Below are 25,493 nucleotides of genomic sequence, written 5' to 3' on the forward strand. Positions count from 1 at the left end.
TATTTAAAAGGAGTCAAAACAAAGGAGAGTTATCAGTTGATCACAGTGAAGACATAAGGAAGCAGGTGGAAAATATATGGAAGAAATGAGATTCAATTATGTATTAATTTTATTCTCAATCGCAATACAAACCATAGTATAGTCATCTCGAACGATGAAAAAAAAATTAAAATGAAAAAAAAATGCTTGAACAGAAAATCAATCCACTGCTCAAATTGTTTCAGGTGTGGGGTAATTGTCATCACTTACACTTCCTCCCAAGAAAGTATATTTTTGTTTCTATCTTTTTCTATTTTTACATCCATTTTCGGTTTTCGAAACCCAATTTTCTTGAAAACCGGAAACAGGAAGTGTCAAATAATTTTAAGTGCACTAGTTTATATTGGAAGTGAACAAGTGTTTGTAAATTAACTTTTCACTTCTTCAATGAACACTTTCTTGTAATTTCAAATTCCTGTATTGTATTTTCCACCTACATTGCTATTTCCTGTTTCGACTCCTCTTCTAAGTGTACTTGTGAACATGTTACCTTGCTTTTGTACATTTTGTAAATATATACATGTTGTCTGTGCAGATGTTGATTCTTGAACTTGAAAAAATTGAGTAGCCTGCGTTCGGTGTGTGGATCTATGGTAGTTGATTTCTTGTATTCGCATGTTTCCTGTGCGTAAGATATGTGCAGGCTTAGTGGAATGCTGGCTATTAATTTAGTGTCGAATACTCTTTTAAAACGTTTAGTGAAATAGTTTAGGATGTTCGCATGTCTTTCTAGTGTTAGTCTTATCTTCAGTGTAATAACTTCATTTTTGTCTCGAGTGTTGCTATTGTGTTTTAATTGCTGTAAATTCAGAAGATGGTGTGAATCGTATATTTATTTGCTTTTATTAAAAACCGCGCGGTTTAAACCAGACGTTTAAGGTTTTATTGATGTTCAGCTATGAGTGCTAAGACTTTGGTTCACCAATAAGTCATCAGTTCTTGTCAAACAACAACTTGCATTGGTTAATTACATGCAGATAGTATGTCTTGGAACCAAGGGCTTATCCAGGGGGTCCATAGTAAAAAAATACTATGGTAGATTCAGCATACTTTCCAATGAGACACTTGATGTTGCAGGTATAGAAAATTCTTTCTGTATGCACTGTTTGTGCACATCCACTAACAGTTCTTTATTTAGTTTCACACTGGGTAGTGATACACCAGCTAAAAATCTGACTTCAGTTAAATGGAGCTATGCGAGTGAATCAATCATCCCAAGCAAATTATCTTCTAGCCGCAGTTGAAAAGGGGTCTTTGTTAATTGTACTCTGTGAAAGGTTTTCAATTTCACTGTAAAGTTGTCAAAGTGTTTAGAGCCCTCATCACAATTTAGCCTATGCTCTTTCTTACCCAAGAGACGTCACGGAACTGCTTCAGAGACTTCAGGAGATTTCAGATGAATAGTTCAGCCAAATATTTCAAACTGCTTCTGAAAAGTGTCAACAGACATTCAGTTCTGAAATTACGATTCCAAGAATAACAAGAAACAAACAAAAACAGACAAACAAAAAAAACGAGATAATTATTCTCGTACTATTACAGAGGGGGTGACGCGCCATTGACCTTGGGGATGGGCACCCCTGACTGGACCCGCCCCCAAATTTACTTTCTGGATACCCCCCTGCGTTGGAACATACATAGATAGACATAGTTGTGAACTTCGAGATGAATGTCGTAAGCTAGAACTGCTATACAGTGAGATGATGTGGTCTATAAGGAAACCTTTAGCCACATTCGAAATACGAATACATAGATATGCTACTGATTACACCCATTTTAGTGCCCACACGAGATACGAGGAACACTTTTCTTGTTAATATTTAAATAGAATGTTGGCTCAGTGCAATCGCATAAACATTACATGAACCAAAACTTTAAGCATATTCCAAATTAATTTCATTTGAGACTCCTAAGACCTCAAAAAGAACTATTTACGGAGCAAGAATCATATATTTTTTTTTATTTCTTGCATACATGCACATAACATACATACATATTAAAAAAAGGAAAATACATTTGTTGGTGTTGTATTGGAGCACGGCCTATTTCAATGTGTCATTCGAAGACAAAATGCCACGATATACTCATAGAGTTATCACATATTGGTAATTATCGTTATTCGTAATCAACTTTTCTCATCACTGACACCTAAAGAAAAATTATAAATATTTTTTGAATGCTCTGTATGATGGTCACCATTCTGTGCACCATTCAAAGACTAAATGCAGTTTATTACACGATATACTCAGAGTTATCACATTGCAATATTATCGCTATTTGTGGTTAATTGTTCTCATCACTGAAACCTAAAGAAAAACGATAAACATTTTTTGAACACTCTGTAGAATGGCCACCTAAAGAAGTAACAGTAAAAACATAAATATCTTGTGATGAGGAAATTTTCTTGAGAGATCAGAAATAATCTTAATTTATTCACGATCACAAAAGATAATTGCTTGTAATTTAATTTGGTCACTATCGATAGGTTCGTGGGATACAGCTTCCAAACATGAAATTTGACACCAACCGAGAATAACATCTTCTGAATTTGTTTAACACATGTAACTTTTTTCTTTGTTAACGAGTTAGCTTTGTTCTGGCATTGTTATATTTTTTTTCTTAGTTTTTTGACTGGGTACGAATGCTGGTTTTTAATTTGCTTGTGCATGCCTGTTTCTTTCCCTATGTTCGTCAATCATCTGTGTGCATCGTTGAACCAACCATCCTGCGATCTTCCCTGGGGAACGCCTAGTGGTCACGTCGCTTTATGTTACAGTGAAGTACCTGAGGGAGGTGACGCCGTATTTCCGGAAGGCAACCATCATCAGCGAAGTCGGCTGGGAGCTGCAGAAGGGGTTCCTCTCCCAAGATCCGCCCAGCCCCCGACGCTCGCAGCGTGCAGACACCCGGTACGTCCCTCTCCAGCTGTGCTACCTCGTCCGGAACTTCAGATTCTCAGATCCAGGTGAGTGAGCATCTTTCATTATGTACCTTTCGTTTAGCTTAATCAAAAAATGCACTTGCATCTGCATGTATTTTATACCAGGGTTGTTGAAGGTCCAGAAACACATAAATTCTAATGGGTTCTATTGGGTTCCGCAACAGGACTCGAACCTCTTTCTCGCACACTTTAAATTCGGTGCATATTACGTATTGTTTCATTGGAAAAAAAAGGTTTCTGAATCGTATTTAAATTGAACCGGAAAAATCCCTGGACCGTATTTAAATTGATCCAAAAAAGGTCCGTGGACCGTATTCACATTCATCCGGAAAATTGTTCCTGGACCGTATTTAAGTTCATCCGGAAAAAGTTTCCTAGACCGTATTTAAATTCATCCGGAAAAAAAGGTTCCTGGACCTAATTTAAATTCATCCAAAAAAAGGTTCCTGGACCTAATTTAATTTCATCCGGAAGAAAGGTTCCTGGACCAAACTGACATACTTTATAGATAGAAAGGTTCTTTACGGTCCAGAACCCATTTACGCGTCCTGCTTTTTTCTCCTGGACCGGAATTCGATTTATTTTAAATTCCTGGACCTTTAACAACCCTGTTTTATACATGACGTCCACGTTAAAGTTGGAAGGAAGTTCTACGTCAGTGATCCCAAATATGGTTCCCATAGGTGCATAAACTTTGCATAGAACGAAACATTATTACGAAAAGCTTTCGAAAATCGGAGACATGTTTGAACGTGATTCATCCTTGTAGCTACAACCCAACCAAGATGAGAAGAAACCCTGGAAAAACGCGAACTCAAGTGGCTTCCTCTTCATTGTGCCCGAGCGTCTTGTGTATAACTTCCCTCCATTTGTTGTCAAGAACTTAATCAACCGCCAGTCTCGGTAGCTGAGTGGTTAGCGCAGCACGCTAGAACGCCAGGGGTCCCGGGTTCGAATCCCGGCTTGTGAGTGTTCCTTCATCAATTGCATCATATCATCACTAATCCTCATCGTCGCAATTACCCAAAGGTGACAGAAAAGCTACGCTAAATAACAAGGATCAAATCAAATCAAGCTACTTTCGCTGTGTACGTTTTTCCCCATCCGGATGTTACAAACCCTTGGCACTGAATAAAGACTATGATGTGTTGAAAAAAAATTGCATATTTTGGCAACGCAAGCAGGATTACAATGCAAGCAGTTTTTTTTCGCTCGCTTACAGACGACAGCGCCAGACTTTTTTTGTTGGGATACCTATACTCCCACTTTTATGCTGGACTTAAAACAATCCTTGGGTCTCGCGTTCGAATCACTGCCTGGGCGTGCGCGTTCTTTGTGCGTCTCGCTTCATAAGTTCCATCACATCATCATTCATCCTAATCTTCGCGATTAGGAAAAAGTTTGTGAAAAGCGAAGTAAAAATGAACCACATCATTCAACCAACCAAATTCCAGTAGCCAGGAAGGGTATGCATGAGAATATCACTTTAAATAGTTATTTGATGTTCTTGTACGTTGGAGCTAATATTTCTTTTAATGTTTTTATTCTCAGACCTTCACGGTGAACAAAGCAATATGCCTTTAAATTGAAAGATCGTGTTAAACCTGGTAATTCTTTTATTTGATTTGTCGTTGTTGAAAATATCTCGCCGTGAGCCGGCCTAATCGAAAAGCCAATGTACATGGTTCTCTCCGAACAGCAAGCCAAATCAGGATTCGAAATTGCTTTGGGAATTTCAATAGCTTTCAAATTAGGATACTCGTGGCGTGGTAGGTTAATTACAGGACTCTGTCGCACCCCCTGGCTTCCGATTTTCAATTTATTCTGGGACTGATGGTAAACAAACAACTTATTTCGCCGATTTAAATAGTAGTTCTAATCTGTGCTATCTCTCTCCCGTGCAACCGAGCGTTGTGGTAGGGAATTTCGCTGGAGTTTCGGGGCGGCTGGAAAATTTCAATGTGGACTTTGCTTCTATATCTATTATCGCACGTCGCTTTTCCGCCTCTTGGGTTAACGAACAGTTTGTGTCCAGCCAGACGCGAGGAGCCCCGACCTTTCCCCGAGGCGAGCTGGTCGTAGGAGGAGGAGAAAACTTAGCATTACGTTTATGAGTACTATTGTATTAGTTCTTTTGGGAATATCAAACTTCCGATGGCGTTGAAAAATATATGAACGGAAACAGAACAGACTCAAGATTTCAATTGCGGTTGGAAATGTCCATTTGATTATACGTAATTTGAAGTTGAAATTGCCTGTCCATAAGAAATATACCGGTAAATACTTATTCATCATACTTTTTACTCATCGTATCTGTTTTAATAATCAACTTAATAAAACTTCCAACGTGGCGAGAAATTCATGCTCTCTTTTGCCTCTGTAATTTTTTGCAGTAGCTTCACATTTCGACGTTATTGAAATAATTGTCTACCTGGTGCTAAACTCTCCCACATAGCCTTATTCGCCACGACGAGTATGGAGTATGAATGGGTGGAAGGGACGATGGGAGAAACATGAACCTTGGAATCTGGTTTCGAAGAGTGTGGTGCTGACCACGGAAGGTGGTGGCAGGTGGGCCCCTGCTTCGATGGCCATTCACTACTGTGATTCTCTACATACCTCTGTTTCTCCATTTATATCTATCTCTCTTTCTTCTCATGTTTCATTATCTGCTCTTTTCTTTCTTTCTTCCTCAGATTGTCTTTCTATTTCCTGATCTGTCTATTTTTTCCATCTTCTCTTTCTTCATAGTCTGTTTGTCCTACTTTTCTATCACTTTTATCTATTTATTTCTTCCTCTTTCTCAGTGTCTCGTGGTTTCATTTAGCCTAATAACTAGATACCTGGAAGCAACCCTGGGGGTGTATATACGGCCGGAGCGTGATACTGATCACTTCATCTCCACAAATGTCCGGGATTGTGAATGTATGGAGCCCTCACCTCCACATTCCCCTATGCGCCTTTACGGCAATGGATAGGCGAAAGTAAAGCTTTAATTGCCTATTTTTACATGTTGTGGCAGTACAGTCTTTTGTAAAAAAGAAAATGTTAATTATTTTTCCGTTAAACACTTCATTTACGCTTATTAAGAGGTTATTAACACATTTTCACCCTTGAAAGGGTGATGGATGCGTGAATCCAATCTTTGAGTTCTTGATCCCGGATTCGGTACCCGGCGGAGGCACATTGCACAGTGTTTCGGACCCCACTTTAAACTGTAGGCCCAGTCCCAATTAGCTTATCTGTGTATAAAGTGAACTTAAAAGAACATTTCAAACAAATTCTTGATTTGTTGAGAGGTGGTGGTGATGTTCAACGATCCAACAAGAAACAATTGAAACCTGCGAATTTAAAGGTTATTGAATCAGTGATCCAAACCTGATTTTCCTACAACACGAACATATCGAGAGCATATTTTCCAGACACAATGAGCAATGCCCTCGGGTCTGCTTTGAAATTCATACGCGTCTCATTCTCCTCGACGAGCGTTCCCTCTTTTCAACATCCTCGACTCGACACAACAGGTAATTCATTTCAGCTGAAATTAACCCCCGGAACGCTTGAGCATGGAAATTGGGTTACGAAACGCTGCAGCAATATCTCTCTCTCTCTCTCTCTCATACACACGCACACGCACACGACATCAGAGAGAGAGCCGGAAAATGAATTGGAGCCGTCCTTGTATATAGATTAGTCAGGTACGTGACGTCACTGCTGTTTTATCTACTTCAGTATATGCTTGGTAACAGTGAATATATTTTGTTCTCTGTTCTGCACTCGTGTTAAGTTTTTATTAATTAAACTTTGTGCATAAGCATGACTGAGGACATAGCCTACCAAATTGTATGGTAAATAATTGGAGGTCGTAAACTAACGCAGCCAGTAATAACATTTTATTATTATTTTCATGTACGTGACTAAACTAGGGCACATGGTATATAGCTATGCAGTATTCATAAAGTAACACAACCTTATGGATAGAAATGAGATAGCGTATATGTTTATATAACATCCGAAAGTGTCCATCATGGTGCACAGATATACAGTCATGAGAATATTGCCATTGTTGTTGAATCATTGAAACTCACCATTATTATAATTAATAGTTTTTATTAGACAAGCCTGATAATGTTAAATATCAACATTTAACCCACTCTGTAAGATTGCTTTCCAGGGTAGGATATACGTAATCGAAATTTCAGTCTGTTTTTCAATACGTCTCTTAACAACGACAATTTTCTGTTGAGTGTGCATGACGAAACTACCCTCTGTAATATTCACTCTATATGTTGTTCGCACAATTGGAGTAATATTGGCGACAACGTCACTAATGCAGTTCCTGAGGTTCTCAAGATTATTAACTTTAGTTGAGTACACGTTGGGTGTCATAAACTCATGAGTGAAAAATCCAAGGATGTTAGGTCTGGTGAACGTGCAACCCATAGTAGTTGTCTAGAAACACATCATTTAAGTAGTCATGCTCATGAACGACAATCGCAAAATGTGGAGGTGCTCCATCTTGCTGAAAACTAGTCTCAGCAATGCCTTCTCCCACCAAGCGAGGATGAAAAAATTGCTGCAACATAACAAGGTGACTCGTGACTTCTGGAAATATGAAAGACCTTATTTTTAACTCTCTCATTGCATTTGGGATTATGTTGCAATGATTACCTCTGCTATGCAGTAGGCGCGTTTCGTGCCACAAAGTAGTTCTGGGAAGAGTGCGGATTGGCAACATCGAAATGAACTGAAGTAAGCTAAATGAAATTCAACGGGATTGAAATGGTTTCGTTATATTATTCCACGTGTTTAACAAAAATGCATGGGTACTTTATAAACACACTGTATTTCAACTACTGTTACCAGGATGTACTGTCAGTTACGTAGCTTTACAAAAATACCATATTAGGATTAAAACGATGCCATTTCAAGAAATATACCCGAAAGAAAATACTGATTTGTTCTAATTAACAAAACACATTTAGGTTAAGCTTTTTCGTTACCATAAACAAACAAAAATGGTAGCGTTGACTAAATTTCGTAATTTTGACGAAATTTTTGTGGTAATCCGTAAACAAATGGTCGAAATTACAAAGCGAATTTGGATATTTGTTTGGCGCCTATTTTCTAGGGATGATCAAATCCGGATAAAATTTATCGGATAATTTGCTATCCGGATACATGATATTCAGATATCCGTATTTTTCGCATATTCGAATTATCTTGATATTCGGATATATATATATATATATATATATATATATATTGTCGGAATTATCCGATATTTGGATTATCCGGACAGTTTATCCGTTTTACGAACTATCCACTTATTATTCTATTAGGCATTTTCGTATTTCACTGTACGCATTTTCCACAAATCCTTCATCAAATCCGAAGCAGATATCGGATAATTTGAAATCCGGATATCCGTTATCAAGATTTTGTTGCCATCCCGAATATTATTAACACAAATGTTTCTTTACCAGAAACTGTTTATTGGTTGCTCGAAACAAAATTCTCTGTGTAATAGTTTCTTCACATACCGTGTATGATTGGATTGATTTTGTGTTAAGTCCACTTTATGCACAGTAAGGCTAATCGGGACTGGACCTACAGTTTAAATGGGATCCGAACCCCTATGTGCCTCCACCCAGTATCGAACCCGGGACACCTTGATTACAAGGCGTCGACGCTACCACTGCGCCATCGGGGAGGCCCGCCGTGTATGATTTTATTGTCTTGAAGTACACGCTCAATAAGCAACGCGCACCATTAAAAAGAAGGGCGTGTGTTTTTCTTATCTTCCTGTCAGTGACCCAGTCGACAAAGAAGATGTCCTTTCCCTGTTCGTGAATTTTTTAAGGAAGCCTTTGACATGGCAAAAGAGAATTGGAAGATGAGATGCCGATGTCTGCCTGCGCAGGGAACAATATTTTTCTTTGTGACGAGACAAGAAAAGGAATATGGAATTGAGATTCGATGACACAAGGGTGAGCGGGAAGGATACTAAGATGAGGGTTGGGGGTTGTTTTCGAAAAAGTCACTCGCATTGATTCGGATCAGAAATAGGGAGTTCCGTAGTCATGTTAATAAACGTATGATTCGTAAGGTAAAATAGATGCATGATGCTGTGGAAGTGCATAATTTTGCCGACCTCCATGGCAACGTGGTTAGCACGTCGCGCTAGGACGCCAGGGGCTCCGTGTTCGCCGGCCTGGGCATGGAGTGTTCTTTATGACTGTCTTTATCAATTTCATCGTATTATTACGCATCCTCATTGTCGCGATTAGCCAAAAGTCGCTAAATAACAAAATCCAAATCAGAATTGCATAATTTGTCATGAAAAACTCAATATGCTGACCAAGGCAGAAATTTATTTTATTATAAAACATAAACTAAACGTAACGTTTCAACCTTCTATCAAGGTCTTCTTCAGACTCTGCACCAAGTACAAGCTGCAAAACAGGACGATACATATACACAAATGTACCTTGTTACATTTGTACTTGGTGCAGAGTCTGGAGAAGACCTTGCTAGAAGGTTGAAACGTTACGTTCAGTTTATGTTTTATAATAAAATAAATTTCGCCTTGGTCAGCATATTGAGTTTTTCATATCATGGAAACAAGGCTTAATGGTGTTATAATTTGTCACACTTGGAGACTAACGAGACTCTGGCGTCTGGACTCACAGCCAGTATAATCCTCTGTGAAGCCTGCGTCCATGCGTGTTTGTGATTGTCTGTCATAAATTTCATTTAATCACCACTCATCCCTTCATCTTCGCGATTAAGCAAAATGGTAGGAAAAGGATAAAGCAAATCAATATCAAGAATAATTTGACAACTTGTATTTACCATTTGGACGTTGTGTAGACGTGTTCACGAGTTGTATTAATGTTTGGTGAGGTTATGAAAGAAGAAGAAGATGATAGAAGAATATTATTTAGAAGTGGGTAAGTTAAAAGAGTTATAGATGTGTGTGTAATTCTGTCTTGGTATTTGTGATATTCGTTTGGCATGTTACTTTTCCTTTCTGGGTTCAAATTCTAAGTGTCCCGAGTTCGAATTCTTGGGATGTAATCTTTATGTGATTCTCCCGAAAGCCTTGGTGGTCTGGTGCGCCTTCTCGCAACTTCCTTCTGGCGTCCAGTTGAGATGGTATGAGACCCTCCACCAGAAGCCCCCGGCGCTTGCTCCGGATCTTCCGCTTCAGGTCGTTCATCTCTTTACACTGGGTCATCTTCTTGAGGACGGGTAGCAGGGATTTGCCTATGTCTTAGCCTTTCGGATCGCCGTAACTGTGGCTGTGGTTGTTGTGGCTGCGGAGTCTGTGTATTTTGTACTGGAACCGGATGAGGATTGTGAGATCGAAATATGAGTAGTTCTTCTTTGGAGATAGTGTCTGTTAGTGTGTTGAGGGTTTGGAAATGGTTAGATCTGATGATGTCGTTGATTTCAAGGTTAGGCAGTAAATTTCTTAAAGTTTGTATTAGGAGATTTGTGTAGGGACAGTAAAAGATTTTGTGGTCTGGGGTATTATGGCAGGCTCTGGAAGTTGAATCGGGTCTGGCTGGAATTCTTTCCAAGTATTTGCTATACGGACCGTGTCCCGTGAGGTAGTGTATCAGGTCTCTAGTAGGATCTATATTGTGCAAGCACAGTCTTTCGCGAATATTGGGGACCTATCCCACTCCTCCTGCCATCTGTTGAGAAGAACCGTTGTTATATCATCCGCCGTTAGTGAAAACGTTTCCAGAACCTCCGTCAACCTAGCCTCCTGTCCCAGCTTCAGTCAGTATTTCTTCGCTTGATAAGTTAATATTAAGTAAATGGGTCAGACACCAGTGACCACGAGGAGAGCCATTGTTGATGTTGTGCTGAACGCCCCCGTCTTTCTAAGGATGATCTTCCTTTGGGATGATCTTAGTTTGGTTTTTATCTTTGTTGAAAGACTACAGGCTCATACCGGGCCTCCGTATGTGACTATTGCATTGTAAATAGTTGTTAAGTATGTTTTTCTATGGGAAATAGGAAGTCTATAGGTGGTCGAGTTCATTGTAGCTACTTTGTTGGTGGAGGTTAACGTATGTGAAGTTTCCATATGTTTGGCGTACAGTAACATTTCTTGTAAAGTAACACCTAGATACGTCACTTCCCTTGCTCCATTAACTTTAATTGTTGCGAAAAACTTAAGCTTCCTTTGAGAAAGATGAATTTTGTTTTTTGCCGAGAAATTTTAGTTTCGCACGGTCACACCAGTTCGACAACCTGTGTATGCCAGTGTTTGATTTTGTTTCCAATTCTCTTCGTGAGTTTGCTGAAATGATGATGATTATGTCGTCAGCATAGGCGATGGTTTTCAGGATTTCTGGTGATTCCTGTAATGTTGTCAGTGCCGGTTCTAGATTGATGTTTTACAATTCGGGGCCTAAAATAGACCCCTGTTGACAGCCTTTGGTTGGAATTTTTGAGATAGTAAATTCCGGACATTTGATGTTTACTTTTCGGTTTGAACAGTAGTCTTCAGTAGTCTATAAAGGGATCCAGGCAGTCCTAGATCTCTTAAGGTTTTGAAAAGGCGTGGCCACCACAGGTTGTCAAACGCTCCTTCTATATCTATCATTATTCCTAGGATGTATCTGGCATCGGTTGCCTTGATGCTGTCAGTCAGGAGACAAAGTGTGTCCACCGTAGATGTTCCCGCAGTAAAATCGTATTGCAGTCCCGAGATTTCCCTGAGTGCCCCGAATTCTTAGATTCTTTTGAGTATGAGTTTGTCGAATAATTTGCCCAGCTAACTTAAGATACATATTGGTCTATATGATTTAATTAGTCTCATCCCTGGAAGAATCCTCTTTAATAATGATCAGATTCTATTCTTTCTAGATTGTGGGAAAAGTGTGTAAGGCAAGACATTCATTAAATATTAGAGTTCTTGCAGAACTTTCTACGACTGATGTCCAATGATTCATTTGTTAATCTATTCACATTGTCCTGATTGATGGTGTATTGGACTTTTGACGATGCCGTCCAAGTCGTTTTAAAAAATTCCCTCTCTTTTATAAAACCCGCTATTATATACCTGATTCTGAGTAGTTATATCTGCTTCAGGCGCAGATTCACGGGGAGGACGATAGCGGTGGTAGCCCATCCCAAGTGCCAGTTTATGGGATATATATATATTTTTATTCCTAGTATTTTTGAAGACTCGAATGTTCTTTCTGAACAGCAAGTTTAACAGGCTCGAGAATACTTTTTAAGTTTAAAGAATTAAATAATTAAAATATAATAAAGTCCACTTTATGCTCATGATAGGCTAATCGGAACTGGACCTACAATTTAAAGTGACATCCGAACCACTATGTGGCTCCACCGAGTATCGAATCCGGGACCTCTTGATAACAAGGTGATGACTGCGCCACCGGGAGGCCTTTACATAAAAGTCACCCCCTGATACTTAGTTGCTTCCATCCCCCTATCCAACAGCCAATTACCAATAGAGAGGAGTCTATTAATATTCCCAAATCTTTATGCCTATGGCACACTTGGATTTTACTTTGATAAATGTATTAGTTAGTGGCCGCGGTGGCTCAGTCGGTAACGCGTTTGACTACCATGCTAAAGGTCCCGGGTTCGATCCCCGGCCGGTTCAAATACGGGAACTTTTCTAACGTTGGAAGCGGCCCCGGCGCTCACCCAGCGTCGAATGACATGGGTACCTGGGGGAAACCATGGGGGGTAAAGGCGGTCAGGGGCATGATGCTGATCACATCACCCCCACTCACGACCGGATTCAGAAAGTGTGGGGCGTTACCCCCACACCCCCTATACGCCTTCATGGCTTGGTGCTAAGCACAGGGGAGCACTTTACTTTTTTTTTTTAAATGTAATAGAAATTATATATCTATTGAACTTTGTTATAATAATAATAATAATATAGGAGAAGTAAGCCCTTCTCCAACATGATTACCCTCCTGTGCAAGTCGACGTGCCTGGACACTAACAATTCCAACTCAATCAAGAGGCACTCCTTGTGGAATTCCGCGAGGCGTTAATTCCTATAATGAAACTTCATAATACGCCCAACGCGAGATGAGTATGCCAAGTGCAGATACAACAACCTCTCAGACCTCGTTAGAGTGATGGATGCATCGAGTCAACCTGCGGGACGCATCCTTTCAAGTGGGAAAGCGGGAAAATATGCAAATTGCACTTTGGTGGCGTGTGGACGATGATGGAACCAAACCAGCGCCCGGTTTATGCAGGGGAATATAATAAATTGACACTAAACCCGGAGATACAGTTTTGCCGCTGGGTATATAACAGCTTGCTGCACTCAGTAACGATTCCGCGGTGTAGGTATGTATGTTTTACAATTTTTATTTTTTAAAGAAGCGAACAGAAACAGTTGCTTGCATTTTTCCGCAGCGACGGCATGCGTGCAAGCTAGGGAAATGTGCCGATTGCCACTGCGAATTGCACAAGCTGGTGGGCGTCGATTTAATTAGCATAGCGAAACGTGACGTCATCGGTGTACGTCATCATCGCGGGTTCTCTCTACGGAACTGTTGTGCAGAATGCACGTTTGGTAAGGAGCATGTATTGCAAATGCATCTATACCATAACATGTATATATACTTACATATAACATATTACTGTATTATGTATATGTGTACATGCACACACACATAAACATGTTTAGTATTATAGGTGGGGTGTAAGGGGCAAGGGCGCCCGCAGGATTTTTCCTTGGAAGGGGGCAAAGTAACATTTCATAGCTCGGCCTTTAGTCATCGAAACTTTTGTTATTATTACAATATTATTATTATACAAGTCATAAACATGAATTGAGTATGCTATGGCGTTGTTGACAAGATCAGACTTGACTCCACTATTTACATAGAAACGACTTCGACTTGCTGCTTTCCATAAATATCTATCACTGTATTGAGGAACAGTTCTTAGCTATGTCTTTTTGTACTTTTTTCACGAAGCACAAATATCAAAAAGAGAAAGACCACGTAATCTTCTCTCCTTCATGGTACCTCTGATCCATGTATAGAAACTACCATAAAAATAATTATAATATCCGTGTTAAAAAAGAAAGTAAGTGTTTCGTTTCATTTGAGATGCCCAGCTGTCTCTCTCTCTCTCTCTCTCTCTCTCTCTCTCTCTCTCCCCAAAACAGTGCGATATTGTTTACTGTACTAAATAGGGAAAGGATTTTATGGTGCGAAATTATGGTCGGGAAAGATGAAAAAGGTTCTGAAAATGCTTTCAAAATGGTGCAAAAAAAGGTGCTGATAAAATGCCTGTATTCAGATCTCAACCAGTTACATTAACAATCTTTATTCAATACTGTATCAAATAACATAATTAGTAATAATTACATAAAGTGGCCAGTATTTAGGAAGTAAACGTGAATTTTACTGGGTTTCAAATAACTTGGTATACCGGAGTACGCTCAACATTTCTATGTTTTCGAATGTAAATTGCTGATACTTTGAGCTCAGGAGATCCTTACATATGGAGAAAGTCCGCTCAACATCAACTAAAACCAATGGAGCATCTATTCTAAGCACACGGAAAGGGAGTTCAGTCGAAGTTGCAAAGGCCGGATTGTTACTCAAATTGAATCCATGTTTGAATTTGGCAAATGGGACTATAGGATTTTATGTAGCTGCTCAAGAAGAGTGAAAAATCATTTATTTTTCTGTCTAATATTTTTAACAAAACATGAAAGAAAGGAATTGGAAAAGGTGCTGAAGTATCAAAGAGGGTGTAAAAAGGGAATAAATATACTAATCTCACGATAAGGTGTAAGAAGGTCCAACAGAGTGTGTTCATTTTACTTGATTTCATGTTCTAAAATACATATCTCAAACGATCGGTATGAAAATGATATTTTGAAAATTATTAACGAGGGTACATAACACCCCACTGCATTACAACAAGCACACAGCGTGACATTCTCTTCGAGTTACACGTTTGTCAGTGATACAACTTCTCGTTTTCCTTTCCTGGACACAATTTTAGGAGGCCTGCTATTCAATTGGAAGCCACATTCATCCATGTTATAAACACACTCTGCCAGCACTCCACTCACTTCCATAACATTGTAATGTGAAATATCGTTCAGTGTATGTTCTCTCTAATCCCTGAGCACGAGATCTTCATAAGCCTTGCGGTTACCTTAACGTCAGTGCGGGATGTCATCTCATGAATCGCTGAAACCAATCTATTCCAGCAATATTATTCTCACCCCAAGGGTGGGTCACATTATTTCCTACTGCAAAACGGTACTCAACTACCCGCACTTCCTTCGGTGTCAATCCCAATCCTCACCCTTCCAAATACATCAGTCTCTCCACAATTGCGACTTCCATCTGCTTAGAGAAAACTGTTGGATGGCCAACGTCAATCCTGGAAGGGGAAGGAACACCCGCTGCTTCTTGACGTGCCATCGCTACTTTGTTTTGGAGGGTGGCAAATGGAGCATGATAAAGTTGCGATGCTCCGCATATAGATACGTGTCCCTCTAGAATACTCTGCACAGCATTTTCGAGAACTCAGGACGAATTCTGTTGATATACCTTCTTCGGTGTTCGTTTGCGAGGCATCTCTAACTTTGTGAAGTAATGTGTTGCACGCGTTACGGTAATGGAACTCAAACTGTATACCTCGCTGATCGAAATTGTACAATTTCCGCCGCTCGAAAATGTACAACTTTGTGCATGGAAATAAATATTTCTGTAGTTCCCTTATCTCTCACCACATGGCTACACATGTCATATGCTACAGCCACCACATGCTTGTCCACGTTTGACTTGAATTTCGCTGTCCTACGTTCAAGCATAAACACGGGGCACGTAAAATGACAGGCAGACGTTTATATACAAAGCACCTATTCTATCTACAACGTACTCACCTTGCCATACAAAATTACGTCTGGTTCTCCGGGTTTTCCGTAGAATTTCTCGATGTTTCTGCACAACACACCTGACACCCCACGCAAGAACCTCCACTCCTCAAATCAGCGTTGGCAGTAGGAAGCAAATTATTCGACTTTTTAGAACGGGTGATCGAAATAGTACCTATATCGAAAATGTACCACCCTACCCTATAAATATATTAGGTTTTGGCTCATATCTTGCATATTTTATTTATTTTTACATGTTATTTCCATATTTCAGGACATTTCTCAACCTGTACTCCATATTCGCGCAATAGCTACATGTTCCCGTGTGACCGAAAGAGTTAAGTGAATTTCTTGCGAATAACTGACAAATTTGAAATACACTCCCATTACTTCTTGCGACATTGAACGCAGTTTTAGTGAATATAAATTCATCTTAAGAGCACGTTCGAACACTTACAACAAAATTTTGTTATTTATTGTTTTGGATACAGAAAACGAAAACACATTCTATGTTGTTTTACAATTAATGTCAATGTAAGCGTACTGTATTTTATGTAGCTCGTGTAGTGTCATGTTATTAAAAAGGTGAAATGTTTATAATTTTAAGTCCATGTTTAACTTCATATTTTGGTGAAATTAACTAAATATGTATTTACATCTTTAGCACATTTTTACTACATGTATATCCGTTCCCTGCTTATTGCCCTTCCTTCGCTTGCTTGAAGTTCGCTTTATGCTCTGATTGACTAATGGGGACCGGGCCTACAGTTTATATTGAGATCAGAACCACTCTGCAATGCACCTCACTGTTAAAAAGAGCTCTAGTGACGTAATTAAAAGCAGCCGATGCCAAGTTCTAGGCATGCTGAGGATTCCTCCTCGTCCCACTATTTTTTCTCCCTCGGCCCGTCGTCAAAGCGAAAGGAAACGAAGGAGGTGAAAGGGCAACTTAGCTTCCCTGGTTCCTCCAGAAGATTACTATTATCTCCGCAAGAGGGAATCTCCCTTCCCGGGTGCCTCTCAACAGGAAGCTCCTTTGACGATACCAGAGAGGCTCTTTTTAACGAGTATTTTTCTTTTCCACATGAGAATTCACGGCTTCGGTGTTTTAATTTTCCTTTAATTGCAGGCCAGTGTGTCCTCTCTTGTGCATTGAGCAACATTTCCTTTTTTCCCCCCTAGAATCTTCACTTTTTTTAAGCAAAGTTTTCAAGAAAAATACGGAGTTTACCTGACTCTTCCTTTTCCTTTTGAAACTATTTGCCGGTCGCTGCTGCAAAAGTGCCTCTTTAATTAGCACTCTGCGAACACAGACAAATAAAAAGTTGAAGTTTCGGGAAAGAATCAGCAATTCGCATCTTTCTTCATACTCCTTTAGGGCTGTTCGTAGGAAGGAAACACAATTATCTCACGAGAAGAATTCAGTTTGGATGTTGACATTGTAGTCAAAGTATCCCGGGTACGATGGAGCATGCAGTGGTTCACAACCCACTTTAAACTATACGTCCATCACCGATTAGCTTATCTGTGCATAAATTGAATTTAAAACAATGGTAAGTTCCCAGTGCGTATAGCACCGTTCCATTAAGGCACATTTAAAGGATGTAGGAGATAGGGCCCCGCACATTCTCGATCTCTGTAATTTTTTTTAGGTGATGTGATCAGCACCACGCTTCGGCTGCCTTTACCCCCAGTTACCCATTGATTGTAGGCTGGGTGAACCCCAGAGCCGCTTGCGGCGACAAACCCACCTCGGGAATCGAACCCGGGTCTCCCACGTGGTAATCAGACGCCATACCGACTGAAACAAAAGCTAAAATATTCCAACAGGTGCCGTTAACCATTCTATGGTCTCATAAGAGGCTACAGTTTACTACCACTAAGAAAGAAACTGATTTGTTTGAATAAACAAAACACGTCAGATTTGGACCTACCTCCGTGGCGGAGTGGTTAGCACAGCACGCTGTAATTGGATCTTCACATGGCGTAGTGCGGATTCGATACCCAGTCGAGGCGCATAGTGGTTCGGATCCCACTTTAAACTGTAGATCCAGTCCCGATTAGCCTTCTGTGCATAAAGTGGACTTAAAGCTCAAATCAAACAAATCCAAACACCGCGCTATAACGCGATGGGTCTCGCGTTCGAATCCTGGTCTGTGCATGGGTGATCTTTGTCAAAGTCATGAGCTTCATCAATTTCGTCATATCATCACTCATCTTCATCATCACGAGTGAGTTTGTGTTTAAAGTAAACTTTATTCACAGTAAGGCTAATCGGGACTGGATGTACAGTTTAAAGTGGGATCCGGACTACTATGTGCCTCCACCGGGTATCGAACCCGGGACTCCTTGATTACAAGGCGACAACATTACCAGTACGCCATCGGGGTGGCTCGTCTTCGCGATTATTCAAAAGCAGCAGAAAAGCGAAGTAAAATACACCAAATCAGTCATGTATCAAGCAAACAAAATCCAGAGAATTTTATTTCCATGTGTGCCAGAGTCGAACCTGTACAAGATGGAGGAATATTTTCAGGACATATATTCTACAACTCCCATGTGGTGTATGCTCGTGGGCCATCCCGGCGGTGTATTGGTAACGTTGTCGCCTTGTAATCAAAAGGTCCCTAGTTGGAATCCTACTTTCAATTTTAGGGTAATTACAATTCTCCTTTTCTGTGCATAAATAGACTTGAAACAATCATCAAACAATTTGCATATTAATAACAAAGAGAATTGCTAGACAATAGTAAGACATTTCTAAGGATTAAAACAGATAGCGACATCAATATGCGGGTCAATTTTCTTTCAGTTACCCAAGAGATTTTTTCCCCATGAGCTTCTCTTTTGTCACATATATTAAAGAGCTGGCAATTATTAACCGTAGCTTACCTGTGCCATACGAGAAACTTACTTTCCTGACGGGGGGGTCTCACAGGCTCACACTTTTTATCACTGTATTTCAAGAAACCATTTTGTTATTGAATCAATGTTTCTTTTGTTGTGTATATAAGTGCAGTTATTTAATAATTATAATAATTACAATAATTACTATCATTAATAAAAATAATAACCAATTGTTGCATGAGTGTCACACACATATTTTATTATTCATTAAACCTAAAGAAACAAACATATTTTCTCATCAGTGCTTTCTTGTTTATGTAGGCGCAGCTATATAATAATTACAAAAAATTAACATAATTACCAACCATTTGTACACTGTCACTGGCATATGTGTCTTGAATAACACGCATCCAAAGGGGTTGCCTGATAGTCCAACAAAGTGATTTCTTCCTGCTGTGTACGTTACATTTATGTTTTTATGAACAAAAGTAGTACAGAGATATTGGGAACACCCTAGGGAACAATGTAATTTATTTTCAATTTTTTTCTAAAAAAAATGCACAGTTTAAAAATCGAAAATCTAGTGGTGGTGGCCCTAACACCCACCCACCCCTCGGGTAATCTAAGGTTAAAAGGATGCTTAGCAACGTCAACAACTTGTTCGCTATGGTAAATAATCCGAGCTGCTATAAGAATATTGACGATGAAGGGTAGACCGATGTAACGAAGTGAAGAACGAGGCGTTCCATCTTGGAGGTCCGAGAGCGATGGAATTTCCTGAAAGTTGACAAAGTGCCTGTTTCATATTGGGAAACAAGATCGCACGCCCTCGCGATACGGAAGAAAAACTAATATTCCATTGTTGGTGGTGAGTGCTCTTCAAACAGAACATGGAAAGATTGAAGAGGAAGAAGCATGTCTATATACATAACTATCAAACGGAGAAAGATGGAAGTAGATATACTTTAAGCAAGGCTGAAATCTTCTCGAGAAAGAAAAACACAGCTACAAAACAAGGAAGGGAATTCCGCATCTAGAGAAACGTCGATGTGTTGGAGATTATTTTTGCGGGAAATCAAGGATGCGGAGAAAAGTAGAAACCGGGGGTTCGCTGTAGACGTGGGATGGAAAAAGCCCTAGTTTCAATCTGGAACGAAGGGCGTCAAATAAGTATCTTTTGTTGAGAGAGAGAGAGAGAGAGAGAGCGGAACTTCGTATCGATTGTTCAGAAACCTTATCTGATATTCGTGCGCGGCAATGATTTAGATTCGGCGTTCGGTGCTTCCGAGGAACTCTGGAGAAAGCAGCAGTTTATGTCGGGGATGGAAAATTTGTCGCGAAACTTTCTTCTTTTCGTATAATATCCTCTTCCCAAGAATATCCGGTGGGACTTACCCAAGGAAGGAACTTAATACAGGTGCAAGGGATGAATTTTGAGAGTGGACCCAAAAGTCAAACTCACTTCCACGTAGTATACCCCGTAACTGCAATGTTGCAGGCCAACTAGGCTCTGGCGCCTGGACCCACAGCCAAGATAATCCTATTCAGGACTTGTGTCGTGTCGTCCATCTCATGGTATCACCATTCATCCTCATCTTCGCGATTAGCCAAAAGTTGCAGAAAAATTCAGTAAAGTCAATCAACGAAGTGAAGAGGTTTGAAAGTTGTTACACATAGTCCTAAAGGGGATCCCTGATGGCGTAGTGGTAACGTCGTCGCCTTGTAATCAATGAATCTCGGGTTCGATACCCGGTTGAGGCACATAGCAGAGTGGTTTGGATCCCCCTTTAAACTGCAGGACCAGTCCAGATTATCCTTTCTATACATAAAGTGGACTTAAAACAACAATTCAACATAGTCCTAAGGTTAACGTACCGCGCAGCATATTAGAGATTCTACGTTCGAACCCAGGAGCTGGCTGTTCTTTTTAAATTTCTCCTCGTCTGCTCTTTATCAGTCACTTTGACAGTTGCATCAAATCATCATTCATCCTAGCGACCTCCGTAGCGGAGTGATGAGCACAGCGCTCTACGACGCCAGGGGACTAGAGTTCGAATCCCGGCCTGGACATGTGTTCTCTTTGTGTGTGTCCCTTAATCAGTTTCATCCTTTCATAGCTCATCTTCGTCTTCGCGATTAGCCAAAAGTGACAGAAAATCGAAGTAAAATAAACCAAATTAATCAATCAGTCAAGAATGCTTGCAAAATATTTGCTGTTGTTTTACGGTGATGTAATCATGTCCTAAGGCGAACTTATCCACGAAATCCGGCATGGTAAGCTGTTCGATAGTGTTTCACCATGCAGATATGGAAAATGTCAGAACTGAACTCGCGCACAGAAACGCCCATTCTCCATGTGCGTTTCGTTTCCTATGTGTTGCTAAGTTCACACACGTACTTTACGCCCCAGTTTCTACATGCTCATGACGGGATAAAATTTTCACTTCATTGCTCCTTGGGCACCAGCCCCCCCCCTCCTCCTTCTCATCTCTGCAGCTAGCTAATTATCCTCTTAAGATGCCCAATGAAGTGGGCGGGATTTCTGCGTGGTCGCTAGGTCCTTTTAGCTCGTGTTTGCGGAATTCCTAAACTTCCCAAATGCGTAAACAAGCTCTAAAATAGGCCACTGTTAATTACGGCGCTGGAAATATGGAGAGGAGTAGGCTATTCCACACTTGGCTAAATGGGGAAGGAATAATGGACACGCTAAGTAAAGGGTGTTTATGGTCGAGATTTTAAGACTGTGAATATAGCATGGAAGTTGGATGAAAAGCTTTTGTTTTTCTTCCTTTTTTCGCAACCGTGAAGAAGAAGCAAATATATTTAGTACTTTCCCCTTTGGTTGGAACTAAAATAACATGTTTTTAATTAATTAAATATTTTTGGTCCCTTTTGTCATTATGCCGCGGTGGTAGTCGATAGGACGTCTGACTGCCACGCGCGTACGGTTCCCGGGGTGGGTGTTTTAAGGTCGGGATTTTTCCGGCCTTGTCCCCGCATAAAGAGGCTCTGGGGCTCACTCGGGCTCGAATCAATGGGTACCTGCGGCCAACCCTGGAGGCGGCCGGAGAGTGGTACTGATCACATTACCTCCAAAATGGCCGATATCGAGAATATGTGGAACCCTACCCTCCACATCCCCTAAATGTGCCTTCATGGCATGGTGGTATATGCACTGGGAACTTTACTTACTTTTGTCTCTTGTCATTTTCAGTATTTTTTCGCAGTTTTTATGGCAGCTTTAACCGAAGCGACACAGGGTTTCACACCGAAGTGATCAGCGACACATTCAGTCTATAAATAAGCATTCACTGAACACCAGACCGTGGCACCACGAATCACACTGTTCACAGCGTGCTACGACGCCAGGGTTCCAGGGTTCGAATTCCAGTCTGTGCAAGGGTGTTCTTTGTGAACATCCTTTCATCATATCATCATTTACGTTGTAAGGGGTGACCGCTTCCAAAGACAGCCAAATGTCAGCCTCCCTTCCACGTATACTCTATCCAGGGAGTCTCTGGAACAAGGCCGAGCATAAAGGCAGTGATGGAAGAAATTGAATTGGCTGAGCTGAAGCACTACACACTGCTGCAAATGCTGGTAACTGCTGTCGCTTTCCCTCACCCAATCTCGTTTCCTCGCACGTGTTCACTGGTCGAGCCGTCTCGCGTCACTGCTTGCGCAGAAACTTGTTTTCGTATGCTCCCTCCAGAGATTCCCGGGACAAAGTATACTACACGCAGGACTGCATTTTTCAGAGTAGCGAAGCTCTGGCGTCTGGACTGACGGCTAGTATAATTCTCCGTGGGATTCGTGTTGTGTCGTCCATGTGTGTTTGTGATTGTCCTTCCATTCATTTAATCTTATCGTCATTCATCCTAATCTTTGCGAATATCCAAAAGTGGCAGAATCGCGCGAAAGAAATAAACTAAATCAATCATCACTCATCCTAATTCTCGCGATTAGCCAGAAGTGGAAGAAAGCGACTCTAGATAACAAAAATTGAATAAAATAATGTCAAAGGGAAGCACACTGTTGAGGAAATGGTCCAGTCCGAGCGACATTTACAACTTCGGTACGAAAGGTTGTATTGGAAGCGTTAAGGGGGGAAAACCAGGTAAGTCAATTTTCTGTCACAAGCGAGGTAGTGATGTCATTTCCTGCCATGTGGAAGCTGTACTGCACTTTCACTTCCATTCACCAAAGCATGTGTTTTGTACTTTTTCTTTCACATGTTCAGTAACTTTTTGCAACTAAAATTTCATATTCTGGAGTTTGACGAGCGTTGATTTACCTGCTTTTCCCCCTCTGACCCTTCATTTATTTCTGAAGGTTCGTCTCCAAATGTGTGTCGCCTGTCACCGGTCTGAAATCTGCCTATTACATTTTCATCATTTTTGACGTTTTTGCTGCTTCATGTGCAATTTAGTCCGAGTTGAGTGTCCTAAAATTCAACAATGTGAAATTTATATTTCACTTCTGCTCAAGCACAAAGAGAGAAAACTATAGTGTGTGTAAGAAGTCTTATTGTACAATAGCGCTTAATTGTTTTCATCTTTTTTGTTCATTGAAACAAATCCACTTTTTCGATGTAAAAGAGTATTATTATGATTATTATTATTATTATTATTATTATTATTATTATTATACTTAAATATAGCAATTAAAAATGGAAATGTGATTAAACAAAAAAATCGTAGCATTTCCCCTCACGTTCTGGCATTGCCTACGTGATTGTCCGTCAAAGTTCAAATTTCGTAAAAAAAAAACGTTTTACGTATATACTACAATATACGTATTTCATGCACGTACAACATAGAATCTACTGCAGTCTGTAATACCGGTAGTTACAAAGAGTAAATATTTTTTTCTTAACTTTCCTTAAATTTACCGGTAGCTGCAGTACAACAATCAACATTTCATTTTCCTGATAAAAAAATACTCAACAAAATTTTTCCACTTTAAATTTGCTGTTAGGACAACAATGAACATTTTACAACAAGTAGTCATTCAATTGGTATCAGTTTCGTAATCGGGAGAGCGCGGGAGATAGAATCTTGATGTTTTCCAGTACAAACCCAAGGTACATAGAGGTACAAACCGGTAGTCAGGTTTCGTCGACAGACGCGCGCCTTAAATTCGAAGATTTTTTTTTTAAAAATGAGGCGAAAATGCAGGTGTGCCTTAGATTCGATGGCGTCTTCGATTCGAAGAACTACGGTATATATAAGCTCACCGGACAAAAAATTAGTCACCCCTGCGCAAAAGCAATTTGATTTCCTGATGCCCCTACATATGGCGTTGCAGAGGAGTGGCGTAGTGCATCAGTGCTGTGTAGGGTGACCAGACATACTCTTTTTAAGAGTATTATACACTTTTAGAGGTTCATATACTCTATACTCTTTTCAATGTGCAAAAATCCCAAATATACTCTTTTCCTTGCTATTTAATTTCATTTATTATTTTACACGTGACAATGCGTTAAAATCCACAGAAAGAAAAGAAACAATGATACAATGATGGGTAAATGGAGGTCAGTACAGGCTGAGTAAAATTTAATAGTGATTGTGCCTCTTATAAAATTCTTGTTTACTCTGCCTGGTACAAATGTTGATTGTGAGACTCTTCAGTGTTATGAAAACTTATTGGCAAGAGGAAAAAGTACACTCCTGGTGTCAACACTCGAACAAGTAATGAAAGTGAAATTCAATGTGGATATGACCTGTAAAGAGTTGGACTGGCAATAAAGGACGACTTGAACATACTCAAGACAGCAAAATCATCCCAGAAGTATGAATGATGGTGCCCATTGGTGAGGAAGTATTTGTAATTAGCTAATTACATTAGACCCATAAATAATTTGAATCTGTAGAGTGTAGGCCTATTTTATAGGGGCTATAATAGAAGCAATAACAAATAGCCACCATTATTTTAGTTTTCTTTTTATGTTTTGTGCATGCGCACCTTCAACCTATAGACTATACTCTTTTTGGTCATCCCGGGTTCGATACCCGTTGGAGGCACAAGTGGTTCGGATCCCACTTTAAACTGTAGGTCCAGTCCCGATTAGCCTTACTGTGCATAAAGTGGACTTAAAACAACATATCAATCAATCAATCTTTTTGGTCAACAAATATCTGGTCACCCTAGTGCTGTGTGACTATAGCAGTAACGTTGAGTGCGGAAGACGTTGTCCAGTACGGGAATATTGTGTCAAGATGAGCAAAGCCAGGGATGTGTCGGGAGTGGCAAAAAGGGGCTATCGTGTTTGGGCGTGCGCATGGTCACACAGTGAGTGAAGTTGTTGGATTTGTAGGTGTATCGACGCGAACTGTCCAACGTGTGTACAAGGAATGGTGTACCACTGGTGGCAATGAAACACGGCGTGAGAACTGTGGTCTGAAAAAGATCCTAACCCAGAGGGACCGGAGACGAGTGTCACTTCTTGTGAATGACAATAGGTTTCAAAGAAGACAGGAATTGTTGCAGTCATTGAATGAAGGTCCATCCCAACCAATTTGCGAAAATTGTGACGAGAACTTCATGCCATGGACATATGGAGTTGGGTACCTCGAAAGAGGCCTTTGCTCACAGCGACACATAAAGTTGCACGTCTGACATGGGCCAGACAACACCGAACTTTGACAGTGGCAGACTGGAGGCGTGTAATGTGGTCTGATGAAACGCGATTTTGAAAAGAAAGGCGTCGAGTGCACCGATGGTCAAATGAGGCATTTCATCTGCAGT

At 40.3% G+C, this 25,493-nt stretch overlaps 1 protein-coding gene across 2 annotated transcripts in view; it reads left to right on the forward strand.

Moving 5' to 3' along the window:
* Positions 1 to 25,493, forward strand: part of Syn1 (Syntrophin-like 1) — a 316,756-nt gene that overhangs the window by 174,508 nt on the left and 116,755 nt on the right. Inside the window, exon 2 of one of the 2 annotated variants that reach the window (XM_083129446.1) lies at positions 2,792 to 3,004. In XM_083129446.1, coding sequence (XP_082985572.1) covers positions 2,792 to 3,004 — 213 coding nt within the window. The remainder of the gene's footprint in view (positions 1 to 2,791; positions 3,005 to 25,493) is intronic. The other variant, XM_083129447.1, reaches the window with a different exon arrangement.

Source organism: Lepisma saccharinum, chromosome 1 (genome assembly GCF_977018435.1).
Source record: "Lepisma saccharinum chromosome 1, izLepSacc3.1, whole genome shotgun sequence".
Lineage (NCBI taxonomy): Eukaryota > Metazoa > Arthropoda > Insecta > Zygentoma > Lepismatidae > Lepisma > Lepisma saccharinum.